General features: G+C 38.2%; 1 protein-coding gene across 9 annotated transcripts in view; it reads right to left on the bottom strand.

Moving 5' to 3' along the window:
• Window positions 1-766: 766 nt before the first annotated feature.
• LOC114456551 (ryanodine receptor 3) overlaps window positions 767-21,474 on the bottom strand; it is a 131,506-nt gene continuing 110,798 nt past the window's right edge. For 7 of the 9 annotated variants that reach the window (XM_028438399.1, XM_028438401.1, XM_028438400.1 and 4 more), the window contains 31 exons: window positions 21,230-21,342; window positions 18,952-19,048; window positions 17,593-17,702; window positions 16,877-16,928; window positions 16,753-16,800; window positions 16,557-16,656; window positions 16,405-16,484; window positions 16,249-16,325; window positions 15,094-15,167; window positions 13,751-13,768; window positions 13,058-13,138; window positions 12,851-12,939; window positions 12,649-12,777; window positions 12,462-12,566; window positions 11,550-11,631; window positions 10,115-11,427; window positions 9,968-10,026; window positions 9,655-9,829; window positions 9,491-9,577; window positions 9,214-9,408; window positions 7,590-7,720; window positions 7,453-7,495; window positions 7,245-7,372; window positions 6,495-6,555; window positions 6,244-6,390; window positions 5,071-5,205; window positions 4,809-4,965; window positions 4,069-4,133; window positions 3,309-3,409; window positions 2,580-2,631; window positions 767-1,721 (listed from right to left, as the gene is read on the bottom strand). In XM_028438399.1, the coding sequence (XP_028294200.1) occupies window positions 1,626-1,721; window positions 2,580-2,631; window positions 3,309-3,409; window positions 4,069-4,133; window positions 4,809-4,965; window positions 5,071-5,205; window positions 6,244-6,390; window positions 6,495-6,555; window positions 7,245-7,372; window positions 7,453-7,495; window positions 7,590-7,720; window positions 9,214-9,408; window positions 9,491-9,577; window positions 9,655-9,829; window positions 9,968-10,026; window positions 10,115-11,427; window positions 11,550-11,631; window positions 12,462-12,566; window positions 12,649-12,777; window positions 12,851-12,939; window positions 13,058-13,138; window positions 13,751-13,768; window positions 15,094-15,167; window positions 16,249-16,325; window positions 16,405-16,484; window positions 16,557-16,656; window positions 16,753-16,800; window positions 16,877-16,928; window positions 17,593-17,702; window positions 18,952-19,048; window positions 21,230-21,342 (4,200 nt within the window). In that variant the 3' untranslated portion in view covers window positions 767-1,625. The remainder of the gene's footprint in view (window positions 1,722-2,579; window positions 2,632-3,308; window positions 3,410-4,068; window positions 4,134-4,808; window positions 4,966-5,070; window positions 5,206-6,243; window positions 6,391-6,494; window positions 6,556-7,244; window positions 7,373-7,452; window positions 7,496-7,589; window positions 7,721-9,213; window positions 9,409-9,490; window positions 9,578-9,654; window positions 9,830-9,967; window positions 10,027-10,114; window positions 11,428-11,549; window positions 11,632-12,461; window positions 12,567-12,648; window positions 12,778-12,850; window positions 12,940-13,057; window positions 13,139-13,750; window positions 13,769-15,093; window positions 15,168-16,248; window positions 16,326-16,404; window positions 16,485-16,556; window positions 16,657-16,752; window positions 16,801-16,876; window positions 16,929-17,592; window positions 17,703-18,951; window positions 19,049-21,229; window positions 21,343-21,474) is intronic. The other 2 variants (XM_028438402.1, XM_028438406.1) reach the window with 1 other exon arrangement.

Raw genomic sequence — 21,474 nt, 5'->3', positions numbered from 1 at the left:
CATAAATTAGGCTGTAAACACAATGTACACGATAAAGAAAGCAGAACTAAAATTACATCAGGCAAATCACTATTTGGTGAAGAAACACAAACACATTTCCAGTAAGAATGGAGTAAAAACACTTCTTTAAAGAAATTTACTTGAAGTTCTATTCATAAGGCTGACATTACGCTGTCATTATTATGACATCACATCTGTTATTAGCATGAATAAGGTGTCATGAAGGCTGTCATTAAGTGTCGTTTGTTACCCTAACCCTACCTAACCCCACTAGATCCCGAACCCCAAAAAATGCCAGCATAGCTACAAAGGTGTCATAATTTAGCGAACGACACTCATGCTAATGACAGATAATGACAGCGTAACGTCAGCCTTATGCTTAAATCTTTACGTAAAGAGTTACCAAAATGTTTCCACTTCGGCTTCGTCTTTGTATGCCTCTTCGGGACTACAAATCCCACAATGCAATGCGTGAAACTTTTCAGAAATTCAAGTCACATGACCATTTGTCAACAACCTGTGTATATATCTTGGAGTCAATACAAAAAAAATGTATGTTATGACATTAAGGAGCTTTAATGAAGAGGAGCTACATTTAGACCAATTTAATCTTCAACCCACAAGAAAATTCACAAAATATGAATCGTGAGCGATATTTTCGACATCCATCTGTAAACATACTGTACGTCAGTGTTTTCACCAAAAAAAAACTAGAGAAAAAGTACAATAATGAATTTCTTGCATAATTTATTTTTTTTCCATCATAACAAATGCACAGATCAGCAAAGCTATACATACAAATGGCCATACAGTAGCAGTTTGATGTCCTTTGATGTGTTGAATAAAGTTTCCCGGTTTCTTCTTTTTCTTCTTTTCCTGTTGTGGTTGCATTCAGCAACAACATAGATTTCATTGATGCTCTTCTACTTCCAAAGTAAACATCCAGCCACAGACTACGTACTGTATGTGGACAGCTACTGTTACTGCTCAGAAGAAACTACTGTACTCAGTTACAATAAAGGAAACAGTTTTGCATAGCTTCATTGTAATGTAGTTACAGTACTGTAAGGCACTTGATGAAGAAATTCAGGCATTTTTTTCTTTTTAAATCCTACAGTTTCCACTTCATTTGACAAACATCTCAATATCCAATGTTACGACACCAGGAAAAAACTTCTCTTACGTCACAGTTTGGCGCACTATGAACATCTATTCTACTCCACTGCTTCTCTTTTGGCATAAAGTCTCAAGTACAACATTCACACATTGTGCATAATATGACCAACATATTGCCCCCTCACCCCACACAACCCAATGTTCCTAAAAAAAAAAATACTGAAAAATACTTGCCCTCTTGTGCAATGATTCAGGGTTATGTGAGGTCAAAGGCAACATGCTGTCAAAACGTCCTGACACTGAAATAAAACCTAAGTCTGAGCAGTTACGCGTCATTTCCTCCTAGACTTAACAGTGAAGACGAGTACGTTTGACAAAGATAAGGAGCATGTTTTTTATCCACGTCTGTCCCTAAAACTGCTGAGGTTGTTTGAGTTGTAGTCCAGCAGCTGCAAGTAGGACTACAATCTCCAGCAGCCCACGGCAAAAGAGAAAAGGAAGTGTCAGTGTTAACCGAGCTGATCTTCGTACTGTTTGCGGAAGCAGTCTCCAGCTGGGAAGAAATCCCACAAGCGCTCCTGATACATCTTCCACACGTAGGACTCCTAGAGGGAAACGTAAAATATGTGAGTTCCTTTAACCACTTCACATATTTGTACATCGAGCTAAGTATTAACATGATTAGATTACATAGGAGAAATTAACAGGATTTAAACATGAGATGTATCAAATGTAATAAACTTTCCCAGATTTCATCCACATCAGAAACTCCAGAGCCGTTTTTTGCTCTAAGCGGACTATAGAGATGCATTGTGTTCCTTATCAACTATATTACAACTATTATTCATAATATTGGAGCTGCATAGTCAGCAAAAGAGAAGAGGACCTGGAAAAGTTAGTGTTTGGTTTGATGATGCCAAAGATTGAAGACTGAGTTGGTAAACTTATGATGGCAACTCTTAAAGAGTAACTAAACCCCAGGTTTCGGCTGACGTGTCAAGGCTCAAAATTAAAAAAAAAAATGACTTGATATTGGGCGTGGCTTCTGGAGCAGTTAAGACACGCCCAGTATTTACTATAAAATCTCCAAAGAAAAATCTATGCTATTAGATTAGAGGCTGGGGTGTTATATTTTGTCCACAAGTTTTTAAATCAAGTTTTTTCACAGTAAAAATTAATGTCACTAAGAATATTACGACAAAAATGTCTCTGACAAATGGATTTCGAAGCCTTTCCAGTTCTAAAAATATACATTTTTGTAATCAGTGACTTTATATTCAGAGTAAGCATATGATAGGTTGTGCCTATAATTATGTCTAGCTGCCAGTCTTGAACAGGACTAAAATATACATAGATCACTATAATGACCAACACACAAAGAGAAAGTAGTGTTGGACAAGGCTCCTAAAAGAGTTTAAGAAACTCAGAAAAAAACTGATCTTCGGTGAAGAATTATGGCATACCTGGCCGGTGTGCTCTGTCTCATCCTTGTTGATAAGATACATCAGGAAAAACCTTTAAGTAAGCCAAGCCAAAAAAAAGAAGAAGATGGTTTTTATGTGAGCAAATCTAAAAAAAACATCAAAGAGCAGCACAGGAAAAAGCTTTCTCAAGACTTGATTTCTGTAATCAGTTAAATATCACAATGTACTGTTTCCTTGCATGAATCACAATTTCTGTTGTGTCTATACCTTGTAACATCAGTTTATCTTCATCGTCAAATCACCTGTTGTTTCCCAAATAGTGTGTAAATGGCAGCAAGCCTCTGCATCTCTGCAGGCATCACTGCGTGCAAAATCCCCAATGAATTCTGTATGAGGGCACGCTATGGCAAACCTATTTTCTTCCATAAAGTTCATGATATTAAATAATAATGAAGCAACATAATGAGGTCGCTGTCATGTCCTCCAGCAGGCTTACTGTGCGAGAAAATAGACTGAGAATTTCTATTGTCACTGGCATTAAACAGAAACACTGGCAAACTTTCGAATGCAGATAAAACACAGTGACAGATGGAAAAAAAATACCTGAAGGCGGACACGGTTCTGGATCACTGCCGACATTATTGACTTTGGTCGTAATGAGCTGAAAACGGGCTAAAGCTATCGGTCATGTGGGTGAATTACAGAAAGTACATATGTGGAGTCATTATAGCAACAGGAAAGAGGAAAAACAATCACTTGGATACTTACAGGTAGTTGGCTAAATTGTGCTCTTGTAAGGTGTGGGTCTCAAAGCCATGGGGCGTTGTGTCGAAGTAATCGTTTCCAATCCCACAAATGAAACATTTTGTCTGACGACATAAAGGAGAAAAATTATAAACTCTACGTTTTGCTCTTTTGTAGATTTGTAATTATTATTAATTTATTCTTTTATCAGTCCAATATCCCTAAATCTAGAACAGTGTTTCTCAAATGGGAGTACGTGTTCCCCTAGGGGTACGCAATGGCACTACAGGGGGTACTCGAGAGAGAGACAGTGGAAAATTAACAAATATCCCACCCCAGGCGTGAAATGTTGAGAAATTATTAAAAAAAAACATAGAAATAAATCTATCCAGAAGCAACTAAATCAGTGCTTTTCAACCATGGGGTCGGGACCCATTGTGGGGTTGCCTGAAATTTCTGAAAATTTTAAATAGATTTTTTGAAATGTTTTTATTATTATTATTATTATTATTATTATTATTATTATTATTATTATTATTATTATTATTATTATTTTCTAATTAACTGTATTTATATACTTTCACTTTGTGAAATATAAATTTAGTTAAACAAAAATGCTGTAAAAAAAAAAAAAAAAAGAATTTTTTTCTCTTCATAATTCATCACAATGGTTAAACAGACTTCCCAAGAGGACAAAAATGCTCCTTCTGCTGCTGCTGACTGGTCTCCCCAAGGCCTAATGACACCCCAGGTGAGTGTTGGTGAGAATGAAACATCTTCTCACCTCCATGTCCTCCTTCACTTGCTCCTGTTGGTCTCTGAGTTCTCCAAAAGCATCGATGATCAAACCTAGAAGCACACAGGAGGGTTCTTGTGAGCTCAAAAATTTCATCCTGTATCTCTATTATTTAAACACCTACAGCACATGTGTTAAACTTAAGGGCCAGGGGCCAAATCCAACCCATTAGAGCGTCTAATTCAAAAACATGAACCATTGTGTAACTCATTAGCTAAATCACTTTTATATATTTATATATTTATTATATACACGGTAACCCTACACGGAAAATTGTCCCTGAGTTTTACCAATCCTGTTGAGGAATGGTATATATTTCATACTATATTTTAGGATACAGGTGCTGGCCTGCATCATTGAACACTGCATTAGCATTAGCCAAGTGTTAGCATTACCCTAGTATTAGCATTACCCTAGCATTAACCTATCATTAGCAATAGCTAGCACTATTTAACATTACCATTAGCATTAGCCTAGCATTATCATTAACTAGCATTAACATTAAGCTAGCACTAGCTTAGCTTTAACCTAGCTTTAGCATTCACATAACATTAGCATTAGCCTTATATTAGCATTAGCTTAACATTAACATTAGCCAAGCATTAACATTTGTTTAATGTTAGCATTGTCTAGTATTAACTTGCATTAGCATTAGCCTAGCATTAGTAGTAGTAGCCCCTATGTCAATTTGCATACCCCACTTTGGGAACCTAGGGTCATAGACTCACCTTGAATAATGGCGAGGAGGATGACAATGACAAAGAAAAAGAAGGTGATGTCAAACAGGATGCGGTAGAGCTCATAGGGGTCTCCCGCTGGATCCTCAATCTCATCCCCGATGCCGCCGCCCGCTCTCACTCCAACGTACATGTGGAACAGATAACACTGCAAACAGGTTCAGAGTCACTGTAACAATGCACGTTTCTGCTGCTTAAACTCACACACGCACACGCACACGCACACACGATGATCAAATAATCGTGTGTTCACCGTCATCATGTCATCACACTTCATGTCCGGCTCATCGTCATCTGCACTCTTGTTGTAGAATTTGCGGAAGAAGTTGAAGGCCACTACGGTATAAAGATAAACCACAACTGCCAGCAGCCCCACTGTCAACACCAACTGCAGAAAAACACAGAAAATAATTAGAACATTTTTAAAAAAAAAAACTTTAAAATGCGACTGGATTTAAAAAACGAGGCATCTTTAATTTTTAAACAATGAATTTTCCTTCTTGGTGTAAAATATGAGACTTGTTTAATGTTAAACTATATTTCAACTGCGTATGAACATGAAGCCATAGACATTAAACGCACTTGTATTAGTTACATACGCCCCAAGAAAGCCCCCCAAGTGGTTTGCTACACTACAAAACATATGTCAAAGCCCCCCAAAAAACAACTTAAAATGATCTTATTTTGAAAGATCATCTGTTTCTCACATGAAGAAAATGTGAGCTCATGATCCCTGCAGTACAAGATGAGAAAATACATAAGGTGTAAAACTAAATCATCTATCATATTTCCTATACAAATCATGTTCCCATCTTTTTTAATATCTTTGCCTTGTCTGTGTGAATACAAAACAAAAGAAATGAGAAAATCGTACCCCCATATTTTTAGAGATTAAAACACAATGGAACAGAAATGAGAAGATTGGAAAAAAAAACATTAATAATAAAAACTGACTGTTTAGTTTTAGAAAATGTTTGAAAAAGTGAGAATCGATTAATAATGTTACTGCAAAGCTGGATCGGGGCAAAGCCTGATTAGTCAATTAAGTTAGGAGATCAAATAAAAGCTAAAAGATGATTTGGGTTAGTCTGGTGACATAATAAACCATTTTTAAAGGCAAAGACTAATGTGACAGTAACTTCCCTTGCATTCCAGCTTGAGTCTGCAGATAAGAGCCTAATTAGTTTCTGTGCTGACATTTGCATCAAACTAGTAAGACGATTTTATTCTTTACTCTTGTTTCCTTTCTGCTAAACGTTCCTCAAACACTGATATTATCTGTAATCAAGGATGACAGAATGTAGGAGGGTGAGATTTGACCTCTGTGCCTGAAATATCATCAGTCGCACGAGGAAAAGTTCAAATCTGTCCGCGAAGCAGTGCTGACATCTGCAGTCTGTGAGAAGATCAGCAGCATCATCCTCACCTGCTTCCCGTTGTGTGTGACCGAGGAAAGGATGGTTCGCAGTGTTTTAAAACCCATGGCGATGTCCAATAGATGGGCAGCGAAAAAGAAGTTGTTGTAGTGGCCCAGAATGGACATGGTGGTGTACCAGACTAGATACAGAAATGACTGCAGAAGAAATAAAAAAAAAACAAAAAACAAAATGGACACGCATCAAACCTCTGACAAACAGTTTCATAAGCAAAGAAAAATATCAAAACATCCAAACTTACATTGTCGGTAAACACTACCCCCATTTTCCAAACATGGTACTTTGTATCAATTGAGCCCAGCCTGGAAGAACAAAGACATAACCAAGGGTTGATAATGTTTTTTTTAAAAGAGTAACTAAACCCCTGCTTTCTCCTGACCTACCACAAGGAGGGGAATTCAAAAAATGCAGTGATTATGGGCGGGGCTCCTGGAGCAGTTAAGACACGCCCAGTCTGTACTATAAAATTTCCAGTGAACAAACTATGCTATGTAGCTACTCATTACTCAATATACTGTACCTCTCTATTCACTATTCTCTCACTCCAACCTACTCACCACAGATTGTAGAACCCACACGTGCTAGTATTTACAAAAGTTAACAGTGTTTGTTTGTGACGCAAGATGGTCCCAAAACATCACATGATCTTATTCTCAGTCAATAGCAAAAATCAATCGTAATAGCCAGGTTTCAACCCAGAGATGGCAGTCACTCCGACATTTTACAACTATCCATCATCCATCCGTTTTCAGACCCACTTATTCCCGTTTATCAGGGTCGCGGGGGTCTGCCGGTGCAAATCTCCGGCTCTCATTTTACAACTAAATATGCAAAATTGAAATACTTTAACAAACAAACATTGAGAGTTGGACCAGGATCAATCACGACTTCATACCCAAATATATTTGAATTCAGCAGAAAAAAAAGTGATTTGGGGGTTTAGTTACTCTTTAAATCACTTCTATTTTGGCTTTTAGGCCTTTTCTCCCACCATGACACCAGAGAAGCCTCTTTGGCCACAGTTTCCTCTGTGGGGTTAAAGTCCAGGGCACTCTTATCCAAACCCAGCAGCTCAGCTATTCTCTCAGCACCGTAGAGGTCGCCATACTTTTTAATCACCTGCAAACAAAAACAACACTCACTGTTTACAGCTTGTGTGCTTTATGGATCAAACCAAAGATTAAGTATAAGCCACTTACTTTGCGTTTGACAAATTTATCCCAGTAGTTGTTTGGAAAAGAACTGATAAAACAAGAGTTATCCGTTATCAGCACGCGAAAGGTTATTTACACAGGGATTCATCTGATGGTTGGTGTGACATGTATAGCTGACTCACGGCGTGTTGATGACCAGTCTGTCCCACTGTCCTTTAATGTCATCATCAGATGGTTGCTCAGTGATATAGAGGCCAGCAAACTCTAACTTTCTCGCTATTTCCTTCTCTCGTTTGAACACGACCAGAGGAACCTGGGACAGAAAATAGCGTCTGCATCCTTACTCCAATAAGGGTTGGGGTCAATTACATTTTTTAGTTACTATTACATTTTCATATACCCATGTTCAATTACAATTCAATTACAATCACAGTAACCAGCATTTTTTCCAATTAAATTACAACGATTTTTTTATCCTCAGAAAGTTAATTATAATGACATTCTCAGTTACTAAACTTCAATTACAATTCATCACAATTACTGAGCCTGAAATAAACAAGCTAACAAAAGTTCACCTTTCTCTTGTGTTAGCTTTCTGTTCGCATCTCTTATGATAACGGGCCCTGCTGTAAAATACACTAAAAACAAATATCTCATTTCTTTCCTATCTCCTGATTACTTTGTTAGGCTGCCTAATCAATGGAAATGTAGGTTTTAATGTTTTTGGTGTGGGTGTCTGAGCCTTTTTATTTGTGTCAGTAAACCCCTTGATTTTTTATTTTTTTTACATGGTAAAATATGGGGAAAGCTTGATATGGAACATAATTTATTAATTGTTAACAACATATGTGTAGAGCTGTACATAAAACTGTGACATGGTTCCCCCGATTTTGTGTTGAATTATAATAAGACAATTTTATAGAATTTTCATGACAATTACAATTACAAAGTCAATTATCTAAACTCAATTACAATTTCATTACAATTATGACAGCAACGGATTTTTAAAATCACAATTATAATTATAGCTGCAAGCAGCGATGAATGTCGGGAAGTGGCGCACGTTGAAGTGTGTTGCATGTCAGGGTGTGGCAGAAATGTTAGTGTTGAGAGGTAGCTGATCATTTTCAAGGATTATATATATACAATATACAAACTTTCCTGCAAAGTAATGTGCAAATATAATGCCTATGATTTCCTTTTACCAATAGGTGGCGCTATGACTGTGAATGACGGTTGAGTTAAACCATAACTCATTTTTTTGGCATACAAATGAAAGCTGCTATAATTAATTAGAGTCTATTTTGCTCTACAAACTCTTAATAAGTTCCTTAAGTGTAGCACAGCATCCAAGTGAGGAGGTTGCTAAGAGGAATATTTAAATCTTTAAAGATTAAATTTTATTGTCAGGAAACATGTTTGTTTAAAATAAAAATATGAATGTGTGAAGTACTTTAACAGTGCAGTGTTGGATGCAAGGCATATCTCTATAGAAGCAAGGAATTTAGCAGAAGTTCCACAGTGATGATGTCATCAGTGCCAGCTGAAGACAATTTTCAAGGGGACGCCATTGAGTCATTTTGCCATTCACACGTCCATTTCCCCCAAAATACATTTTTTTGCCAGTCCTAATATGCGTTGAATTTTTTAAGAGTTTTTGAACGTGTTTAGGCCCACAAAAATGCTATCACTTCTTTGTAAGAAGAATGATAATAAAAAAAGAGGTGCATTACAATAGGTTGTGTTCGGGCACTAATTATAATTACGCGATGATGTTACTTTTGTGTGAGTTATGGCTGAGCTTACTTTCAGGTAGTAGTATCCAACCACACACAGGAAAGAAATGATTGTGTGCAGTATTGCCAAACAGCGGAGGGTTGGAGCCATGTAGCCTGTGCTCTCCTGCAGAACAAAGTACTCCAGCGCTCCATCATCTTCCTCTTCTTGGGTTCTACCCCGGCCGTTCCAGGGATCTTCATCATCAGAGTATTCACCCGTTACCTGTAAGATAACAAGTAGACAAGGCTATGCATTGACTTTAAGACCAAAAAATTAAGAATTTTTTTTTGGGGTCCAAGCTTACTTTGTAAAAGAGAAGAATGAAGTTGATTGCAAATGCGACAAAAAGGGCGAGGAAGCGGAGGTTGTAAAAATTTCGTGCCAGGTAGTTCTATCAAAAAAGGGAAATAGTTTTGTGTGAGCCACAGTTTCAAAAATAAGCATCAAAGCTTCAGTGAAAACTCTTACCAGCATCTTTGTTTGGTAGATTTCCAATCCAGCAAAGAAGTTGGCCATGAAGGCCTCGGGGGGTACTTTTATTGGTCCGAGACGCTTCTTCATGGCTTTCTTCTCCTTGGTGAGGGGTTCTGGAGGGACTTCGTCTTTCACCTTGTCGTGGTCTTTCTTCTCTCCGTCCTCAGAACTGCAAACGATTATCTTACGATTTATTCACCATTTCCTCTCATCGACACATCAAATTAGACAAGCCAGCACATTTATAAATAACCTTTTTTATTTCTGAGAAACAGAATTTCAAAGCACATGAATTTAAATTACTTACTCTCCTTTCTCGGAGTCAGATTTGTAGTCGCCATTTGTAGCCATCTTCTTTGCAGCAATCTGAACCAAACACATGATTTTATTCTCATTGAATCTACATCAACAATATTATAAAAATACTTCTTTATCAATGTGATTTGGTACCAACCTGCGCCTTTTTCTGCTTGACAGCACTAGCTATTGATGGAGCATCTCCCACTACTACCTCTGAAACGTCCCCTAAGCCAGGCTCAGCTCCGTGCTTGCCCTCCTTTTTAGGCTGGATGTTGAGAAGCTCGGCCATCAGGTCTGCCTCCGCTGCATCGCCCTGAACCATCTGTCTCATCTCCGCCAAGGCTGATGCGTCATTTGTCTCCATCTTTTCTGTTTCTAACACATCCCCATGGATGCCGAACTGAGTGGGATCAGGCATGTTTCCCAAAATGTCTGTCACCTTCATGTTCTTGGCCCCTTCAACGAGGCCACCCCCAAACATAGTCGTCCACAATATGTGGAAGAAACCCCAGACGAGGCTGTAGACAAAGTGGAAAAGGCCAGTGATGATCATCAAGAAGAAGGAGAAAAAGCCTCGCACCATCTCCCTCACACTCATTTTCCGGAACTTTCTGTATTGGCGCCGCATGCTCTTTAGGGTGAGGAGCTTTCGGAAGTGACACAGGCTCTTTTTCATGGAGATGCAGGCGATCGTGAACGCAGAGAAAGACTCCAACATCAAGCTCTCCTCCTCGTCCTCCTCTTGGTTATATTCCACACTCTGGCTGTCATCTTCATCTTCCTCGGTACGTTCCACCGGGTCAGGTTCTGAGATCTGCGAGGCCAGCTGCATCTCAAAGATGGTGTCCTCACAGAAGTTGACAAACAGTTCCATCTTCTCACTCTCTCCGCCTTCGTTGACCACGTCAAAGATGAACTGCCGCTTGGACTCTTTCACCTGAGGCTTTTCCCACTGCGTCCGGCTCGACTCACTGATGTCAAAGTAAACTCTCTCGATACGCTTGGCTCCACCCATGATTTCAATGCGACCCAAAAAGGGCTCAAAGTAGCTGAGGACACTCGCTGCCAGGTCAAGGAACGTCGCGAGGCGACCATCGTGAGGCATATGTTCAGAGAGATTGGTCAGCAACACAGCCACGTTAAAACCAATGTCTTTAGCTGGCTCGTGAAATCTCTCCACAAACTGTTCGTAGTTGAAGAGATCATTTTCATCAGCCTCAGTACAGGAGAGAAGAAACTCAATCTCTGACTGCGTGTATTGTTTCTGGTTCTCCATCGACTTTTGAAAGTCCTTCTTTGAAATTACCCCTTTTCTCTCGTGGTCATATTCTCTAAAGCTATCAGAGGTTGTCAAATCCTTTAACTTGAGGAACATATCAAAAAACTTCAGGATCATCTCCACATTGCTTGAAGATTCGACCAGTGTGTCCACCATTTGTTTCCCAATAGTTCCGTTTACTACATTACCTGCAAAATAAAAACAGGACCAAAGCACAGTTGCTTTAATATGAAAATCTTTACTAAATTGAAATAAGAAAGTGTTAAAACTGCTGCTGGCAATGATTATGAGATGTGGTCCAAAAATAAACCTTCAAGAAGAGAGAGCATCATGACGACCATGTCCTGCTGCAGGTCCAGCAGCTCCTTTAATAACTCAATCTGACTGGAGTCCTGTAAGGAGAAGGCCCAGTGAAACCTTGCGAATCGGATCACTACATCACACAAAGTGCTGCTACAGTATGTTCTTTACTGCTATTTAGGTGTATTGAGATTGAGGCCATCTAAGGTTGTAGTGACCAAAAAAGCTTTGCTGGAGCCCTGGAAGGTTCCGCTCCGTAACATCCATTCATCAGCTCCAAGGTTAGTATTATATCACTGTGTGTGAACAGATGGTGAGGTCAGTCTGACTCAGTTACATTGTCCCATGGCCTGTTTGTAACAACCCATAAATCAAAGCTGAGCATTGAAATGCTAAACCCAAACCTGTCTACCACCTGCATGTTAATCTAGAGACCACGCCTCTTTGTCCAATGACCAAAAAATGTGTGGAAATCATTAGTCCATTACTGGCCAGCATTGTGGGTATCATAATTGATTAGCTCATTTATCATGAAAGTGGAATAATAATTAGCCTGCACTGACCTCTAGTGGCAATATACAAAAGAGCATTAACTAGTTAGTTTAATCCACATATTTTAACAAACAATAACATACATTTTAAGTATTCAGCTTTAATCTACTGCTTAAAAAAATACAAGGGAAACATTGATGATTAAGCTTATTTCTTAAAATAAAGAAAAACTATGAGTAATAAACTGCAAACAAACACCTAAATATTCACTAGAAATGACAAACAAATTAATCTTCCATCCATCCATTTTGAGATCTGCTTGTTTCTTTTTTCTTTTCTTTTTTTTCAGGGTTGCTGCTGGTTCCTACAAAATGGCTGAATCAATTCTGATTCCATTTTTAACGCTATGGGCAAAAATGAATCCAAACACCTGGGATAACTTCATCTGCATGTTGGCAAAGACATGCAGGAATCCCACCACAGCGTCCCACAGTCGGCTGTGAGCCAAACTCTGCTGGTTCCCGATGCATGGACCCTGGAAGCAGACAATCACAAACACAAAATCAGGGTCCATCAATGACTGAAGAATGAGATTTTAATTTTTAGTCACCACATACCTGGATGTATTCTGTTAAAGAATTGAAGACCTGCTTGGCAACGGCTAGAGCTTGGGCAAAGTTTCTCTGACCGGCCTCATCAATGACATCCTTACCAGAATAGTACCAATAAAAATCACTGATGGATTCCTGAAAAAACGCAAACCACTGCATGAAACACACAATCTAACCGATAATCAATTTCTCTACACCAATGTCATACCTGGAGTCTTAACAAGTAGTCTACAGTACTGATGATGATGTTGACCGTGGTTGTGTTTCCAGTTTGAGTTCTCAAAAAGTTTTGAAAATCTAAGGATGATCCGGAAAGATTAAAACAAATGCATTTCACAATTTATATTCTTAAGTTAAACTTGTTAGTTTCTTGAGGAAATGTTTTACATTCTATTAAGAAGCATCACATGCCTACCGTTGTTGTGGCCCTCACAGAGGAGCTGCAGGAACCTAAAGAGATCCTTAGTGAACTCATCATTCTGTAGTACTTTGGAACCTGAGGACAGGAAATGACATTAACTGTTCCTAATGGGGATAAAATGGTCAATTAGCCACCATTTTATAGTCTGGCAGGCATCACTGGTAATTGTAAAGAAATAGTTACTCATAAAGCTGCAGTCTGGCTGTTTAAATCAAAACGGAAGCAGGTTTTGGAAGGGTCAGAACATAAATAGTACATAATAGAACATCAGTTCACAAATTTAGGAGGAAAATTTGAACGTTTTAGTATCAGCAAAGCTTTAGTGTTTTATTTTTAAAAAAAATAAAGCTTTGTTGGGATCCTGATAGTTTGTTAGTGTAGTAAAAAAAAAAAAAGAATTAGAAAACAAAGTATCCTGCCCACATAACAAGCACTGACTGCTTGTGAAATAAGAAGCGGCACCTGATCGTGGACTGAATAATCTACGCAGTGACAGAAGGGGCATGCATGCGTTCCTTCAGCAGAGCAAAAAGAGGGTGTTCTAAACTAGCATTCAGAGGGAAAGGATGGGAGAGCAAAAAAAAGGTGGGAAAGATATAAGGATTTGGGGGAGGGAGGAGTTGAACTAAGTGCAATCAAGGATATCAGCATTGCAATGAATGAGTAGAATCTAAACCATGTATTTACCCCGCTCACTCACGTTGACTGCGATCGATGACATATAAACATGATCAGAAGAAAACAAACAAAACAAAAGCAGACATAAGCAAAGGAGAAAACACTTCAATCACTAGATGAGGTATTTATATTTAACTTTTAACTCATTTTATTAACATTCAATACAATCTGCTCACTGGCCGGTAACCGTCACTTATGCCTGAGCTCATGATTTGAAAAATGAGCTTTAATATGTATGAGCAAAAAGCCTGTATGTATGCCACCCATCCATTTTAATGTTGACCTCTGAATAAACTGTACGTTTCTCTGCAGATGCGATTGTTTCCACGAGTGCTTCTAAGTTGCAGGTGAGGCTTGGACAGGACTTCAACATACAGTAGCAGATGCTAACTTGCAGCATGACATGACGACATGAGGCACACGCATGATATGGATATGGACTCACGGCAAAAAACTAAAGATTGGATGTCCTGTGAGCCAGAAGAGGACACATGGCCTTGCAGTGAGTGTAACATTCAAACTGCACAAGTAAACTTATGGGGTACCATAAGTTCACTTTTATTTTCAGTTTAAAAAAAATTCAACCAGATTGGTGAGAACAGCGCATAGTACCAACCTGAGGCAAGAGTAAAATTTTCGTCATAGTTTTCATGCACTACATTTTTCAAGTGACAATAACGAGACAATGACTAATTACATGTGAACAAAGACCACAATAAAAAATATTGACGTTTCGTTAACTAATAAAAACAAAACTATAATGTTCACATTGGACGGAATTTGATCAGGACTAAGTTTATTTTTTTGGACGATATCCAATCAAAACTACTTTTGTTGCGTAGAAGGCGGGACAAGCCGGTAAGTGATCCACTAGGAAGTAAGATGATTGTGTTTGTGGATGTAAGACTGATAATGTGCTCACACGCAATGATTGAGTAAAATGTGTCTGTGTGTATCTACAAACATTAATCAATTCAATCTTTAAATTTGAATCAAATATATCTGTAACAGATTAAGTCGACTAAAATCTTAATGTCATACAGTTGACTAAAACTAGACTCTAACTGAAACAGTCCCGATTAAAAATGCTTGACTAAAACTAAATCAAAATATGCAAGGCAAGTGCAGAACTTTTACTATTCAGGTTGTGTCTCGACTGCGTTTTTTTAGACAGTGATGTAGAGCAATATCGATTTGCAGCCCCTTTAACGCTCAGTCACATTAAACTGTCAAATATGCAGTTTATTGCTCTTAATAGCGATATGATGGAATGTCGTTTAAAAGTGTGTTGGTCAGATGTTCACGACGTTACAGAACGACTTGCCTCTAAACGTTTGTCCCCCCTGACTTACTTGATCCCTCCTCGGTGACCATCCCCAAACCCTCAGCCTTGTTTTGCCTCTCAAAAGCATTCAAGTCCAGAACACTGAAAGATAAAGGACAACATATTGCATGTGTTGAATGTCAGCTAAAACTTTAAAATACACAACAAAAATATCGACCTTTTACAATATTAAGTTTTTTGTGCATTCCTACAGATAGATAGAAATTTATGTCAAATGCTCACACCTAATAATTTGCAAAAACATTACCAGTTTCAAAAATAATAATAATAAATTGGATTTTATATAGCACTTTATCATAGACAGTTAAAGCGCTTTACAGACTTAAGGCATTATTCTTTTACTCCACACTTAGTGGTGGTAAACTACTATTGTAGCCACAGCTGCCCTGGGGCAGACTGATGGAAGCGAGGCTGCCATAATGCATCATCGGCCCCTTCGACCACCACCAACACTCACTCTCACACTACATTCATACTAGGCAATGTGGGTGAGGTGCCTTGCCCAAGGACACAATGACAGATACCACTGTGGCACCTGGAATTCTCAGTGGTCTCCCATCCAACTACTAACCAGACCTGCTTAGCTTCCAAGATATAACGAGATCGGCCAATGAAGCTAGTATGGCCACAAAAAACATCTCCAAAAACCTTTGTTTTTTTTTTTGTTTTTTTATCAATTTAGTCTTTAGGTATCGTAAGGTGCATATCAAAAAACAAGGAAACAAAGGAGAAGCTGTTGAGTGTGGTAAATAATGTTGCTAATATAATGAATTGCAGAATATTGTCTTTAACACCACATTTCTTGTTGGAAGGAGGAGTGATATTTTCCCTGACTACTCTCAAACTATACATATCGCTAGTCTTTGACTTGTGCTAAAAAAAAAAAAATGTACCACAACAGTAACTGTTACTGTCTTCAGTTTTAAAAGTGGCACGTCCAAAATTGTGAAATTGTGTTGAAAAAGGACAAGATTACAGATAATTTGTCCAATTCCGATTGGGACACATTTTTTGCACAGTTGCATGTTGTCCATAACATTTGACCCTCTTCCACTCTTTGCTGTACAGTTTTCAGAAACCAACAAGATCAAGTGTGCACAAATAGAACGCTAGTCAGAACAGTTTTTACTTTGCCTTTTAAACACAGTTGAAACACTATTACCTGCACGACATCATCAGTCCCGACAAACTCTTAAAAAAGCCGACGTCGCGTTTTTCCTTCAGATAATCCAGCATTTTCTGTTCAAATCAATGGACATTTATTTGTGAAGCAAAGGCTGTTTGACAAGTAGCTGCAACATAAAAGGCCACTGAGTACCTGCTGGACCAATATGTTCCCCCCATTCAGAATGGAGATGCCCAGTTTCAGGGTGAACGTTACCACAGCACCGAGTCGACCTGATGAACACAGAGTCAATGAGAATAAAAGCATATCATTCAGTGAGGGAAAGGTGCACAGTGTGTTTGTACCTTTGCTCGCACTGATCATCTGAAGCACCATCTCTGCAGCCCCACGGTCATGCAGCCTTGCTTGCTGATACAGCATCTTTTGTTTCTCCATTTCCTTTTCCTACAATATGGACACATTCACATGAGATTTTCTTAAAACAAATGAATGTGAAAAAAAAAAAAAAAAATGAAGAGAAATCCCAAAAATAAAGTCCACCTCAAATGTTTTGTCTTTTCCCTCCTCTTCTTCACCTTCAGCACAACTCTGAAAGATGAAACTCATCATCAAATTTTTGCTTTTTAAAGAGAAGTGCACCATTGCATCATTAAGTGTGACTTACCTTGGCCATCATATCCGCATAGGCAATATACAACGGATCTTCCTCCAGGGAACTACAAGTCAGAAAAGAAAAGCAGATAATAAAATATTTATAACATTTAAACCTTGGAGTTGTAAGAAAAACAGTTTAAAGAAGATATTTGTTGCAATTGTATTGTTTTCAGAGCTGCAGTGAAAATATAATATTTAGCTTTGTGCATTCTCCGTGTTAGTTTAGAAGCAGGTATGGAATTCTCTTCCAGGACAAAGTATTCAAGATAATAACACATTTAGATTTAAAAAAAAAAAAAAAACTACTGAAACAAAACAGCTCTAGGTGTCTAATGATGTATAATCAAAGCTACTGAATAAAATTAATTAGGGTAAGTTTGATTAGCTTTATATGATCTATATGAATATTGATAAATAACTGTAAATATATATTAATATGTTGTAAATGTATATTGCAATATAATCAATCATCTGATGTTAAGCTTGTTTGTTAAATTGTAAATGTAGTTGTTGTTTGTGTTGCTTTGTTGTGTGATGTGTTATATGTAATTGTATACTGCACTAACAAGATCATTGTATTGGGTGTGGACTCCAGGAAGAGTAGCAACGGCTCTAGCCAAAGCAAATGGAGATCCAAATCAAAAGTTAAGTAACATAAAGATGGAGCAACTGAAGGAGAAACCAGCGTCTTTCATAGGTGGCCATGGTGTGTGAAAGCAGATGTACCTGCATTCAGTCAAAGCGTTGTGGCTAAAATGGAGAATGAGCTGATGAAGAGGGTCGGGCTGCTTTCTGACCACCTCCTCCTCCTCTTCTTCCACCTTAGGCTCAGTTTTCTGAACAAAACAATTGAGCAGTCAGTGAAGCAGGGAAACGCCTGGTTAGGTTCTCTTACAATCTTGGGAGGGAATCGTGCACAAAATGGATCACAAGCATGAGGAGATATAATGATACGTGCTACAACATTTTGACCCTAACCCTACATGCCTATTTATGAGTATGAGTAACTTGTGTTTGTCTGTCTTTGTTATCTGAAACAAATATGATCCTACATAATGCCATAATGCATATCAAATCATTGATTACCACTTGCATTTACATTGTTATGCGTTACACTGTGCTCTTGAATCTAAAAGGCTCAGAGTTCATGCGTAAATCATCCGTGTGTGTAAAATCTCTGTTGGAATAGTGTGTGTTCCCAGTGTATCGTGCCTTGCACATTAAATGTTTATGGGTCAATGACATATAAAGATTTCACTGCACGGTGCAAGGTATCATCGGGCAAGTTTTGCATGAATATAATGATGGAAATAAATACAGAAATACTTTGAAATCTTGTCCAGGACTATAATAAAACTAAACAAGGGCAGAACACAAATGTGAATAGATTTAGAGTAATTTAAAAGAATTTTTCAAAACGGCAGTCATTGCCAGACAGTTGCACCACACTATATTTTGACACTTTGAATAGAGAACAGATAAAATTTCAGAGGTAAATACAAGTACTGTACATATTTAGTATCATATATATATTATACATTTAAACCTTTTTCAACTAAAAGAAATGCAGCTGGACAGAATATTTAGGTGTCACATAATTGACCCATATACTGTAAGTACAATACACAAGTATATCTATCTTCAACTTATCTAATAGTTCATCCTGTGTGTGTATTTGTAATGCCTTGCCCCATGACTCAGTTCCTAAATACACACTTACACTGAATGTTTCCTTTTCTGTGTAAACCATACTTAAAACTGGAAGCACAATATTTCTAACACCTGCATTTTGGTGCTTCTGAATACGTATGATGATTGATTTGACATGTCAACAAAACTTGCATGGTGGTGATAATTAAAAGCTGAAAGCACACTGACATTCTAAGAAAGACGGAACTTTCTTAGATTTGTACGGGAAGTCGCATCTTACCCGAGCTCTGACATCAGCAGCGATGCCAGGCTTAACACACGGTGAGTCCAGTGGAAAATCACAGTAGGAATGATTGAGACTAAGCTAACAGTGCAGCAGCGCATACGCGTGGGTACCGACACAAGGAGGCGCTAGAATGCACCATCAGTACTTACTGCAAGGTCCTGCACTAGCTTCTCCTCAAAGGAGTACTCCTCTGTTTCTATCCATATTCTCTGATAGGCCAGGAGGAAGAGGTTAATAGAGCGATGCCTATAGGAAGGGGTGAGAGGAGATCAGACAGGGTTAAATGGAAGCAAAAGTAAAAGAGGAGAGACGTCCTTACAGGAAGGTTAATGTTGGTTAGTTTAGGGGAAAATTGGCACATCCAACTGGTCATTACTGATAAACAACAGCTCAGTGATTCATTTAACCAGTCAAATGCAGAAAAAGGATGTTCTAATGAGAATGGTTACTTATCCAATAAAGAAAACAATGCACCAAGTTATTTTTAGGTAAATCTTCATATTCTATTTGTAATCTGTGGCAATTTTTTCAGGAATGGACAACTCCTGTACCGTGAGACATTATTCTATATCAAGTACCATAAACTCAAAAGTTAAAAATACTAATTAAATCATATAATCAGTGTCTTTAGTTGACTAAATCATGCACAGATTTAGTTTGTGTTTTAGAATAGTAATCCTTCTTAATAATATCCTAATCCTATAAAATAATGATAATAAAATAAAAATAAAAACATATTTTATGTTAAGGTTTTGTTTAATCAGACAAGGTTTTTCAGGACATGTTTAACTCCTGACAAGTTTCGACTGCCAGTCTTCCTCAGAGGTGATATGCCTTGATGCGTTCCTATGAGTTCCCTCATAAGGAAAGCATCAAAGCATTTTCAGGCAAAACATGTCAGGAGATTAAAAAAAAATAAATAAATAAAAACAATTCTGAAAAATCTTGTCTGAATAAACAAAAATGAGCAAATCATGTTTTGATGCAAAGTACAATGAAGCTGCTTCACTGAACATTTAGAAAAAAATAATTTTTCAAAGCAAATAAAAGATTTAAGTCTTTCATCCACAGTGCCGTGCCAAAAGAGATCACCAAACTCAACTTTTACCATGTTTGGGTGGGCACCTAATACTGGGATCTTTATGACCCGTTTCCGTTTGTACGTGAAAAATATAAATAATAAATGGAAGTTGGGAGCACAGTGAGGCTGCTATGTGGTGTAAATTGTTTGACTTAAATAATAAGCTGTGCCATGATACACTAATGTTTAAAGCCTTCACTCCCAATCTGTACAATATCTGGACAAAATGACAAAACAATAGGTCTGATACTAAAATCGTGGCTACTCTTTTACAGAACATGGTAAATGAGTCTGCAGTGGACTTTAGTCGGGTTATTTGTGACAAATGTTTAGCTTAAAAACAAACAAACCTCAACTAAGTCCAAATATTTTGTTCAATATTCTTACCAGAACTGTTATTTTTTTATTTCAAATATATGCAAACAGAGTGGTCAGCATTTCAGCATAACAATCTAAGTATAAACTCTGCTATAAAATGACTGCTTTACCTAAAAATGTAGATGACCAGTTGAAAAACCAGAGAAAGGAAGTTTGAAGCATTCCAGAGAGAGAGAGCAAGTGGGCATCAAACACAGCTAGCACCAGCAGGTTAGCGCTACGTTACCGTTAGCATTGAGAGCAGACTGTCACAGTCTGTGTTCTCATGCATTACTCCCAGCCAAATGTGACGATAGGCTTTCAGGAAGTAATTCTTATTTTTGTGCCTACGGAGAATCAGGTAAAATAAAAAGAGACAAAAGCAAAATCTCCACGTGTCAAAGACTTGGTAGTAGCTTCATCACATCCTTCCTCTAAACACAAACTTGGTTTACACATCACAAAGGATTTATTGCTCATGTGCTGAAATGCGACCTCATAATTACAAGCCGTGCTGTGTCATATCTCACTGTCAACAAGTCTGAATAAATGAGTCGTGCTGTCAGGCAGGCAGGCGGTGCCACTGGAACACATATTGAAGACGGCCACCCTGAGGATGGGACTCATAATTGTTTTCTTTCCAGCTGCCTACCCTACCAGACTTACTGAGATTGAGTTACAGAGCAGCAGGGCATGAAATTGCAACAGTCTTATTTTTTCCACACTTTGGTAACACCTGTAGGCAAGCATTTGTCTCTCAAACTGCATTAATGCAGGGTCAGAACCAGGAAAGTAAGGACTGAGCTGTGAAAATGAGGTGGGAGTTTCACAATAACACGACAGCCGAACGGTTTCCCTTCTGCTGACAGTGCCATGGGGAGCTGGCTGAGGTGTCAACTTGATTTTTTATCATTATAAAGTTCCTTTGACTGGTTTCAGACCTTGTATAGAAGAGGAATCACCAAAAGTGTGACGGTGCAGTGAAATACCTCGGTAGATTGTAGAGCGGAGCCATTCGGAAGCAAGCGACGACTGCTCGCTTCCTCTGCTTAGACAACAGCTTCTGCCACACGCATTTTTTGGACCTTAGTGGCTGCTCCACCTGATAAAGTCAGAGGAGTAAAAATTATAAATGTAAATATATTGTTTTACAACTTGTATCACACAATTTCACTTGGAATAAAGGCACGCAAAAGAAGACATTAAGATATCAACAGGATAAAAAACAAGCAAT

Source organism: Gouania willdenowi, chromosome 22 (assembly GCF_900634775.1).
Source record: "Gouania willdenowi chromosome 22, fGouWil2.1, whole genome shotgun sequence".
Classification (NCBI taxonomy): domain Eukaryota; kingdom Metazoa; phylum Chordata; class Actinopteri; order Blenniiformes; family Gobiesocidae; genus Gouania; species Gouania willdenowi.
The sequence above is the reverse complement of the archived record's forward strand: the minus strand, read 5'-3'. Positions and strand labels throughout refer to the sequence as shown.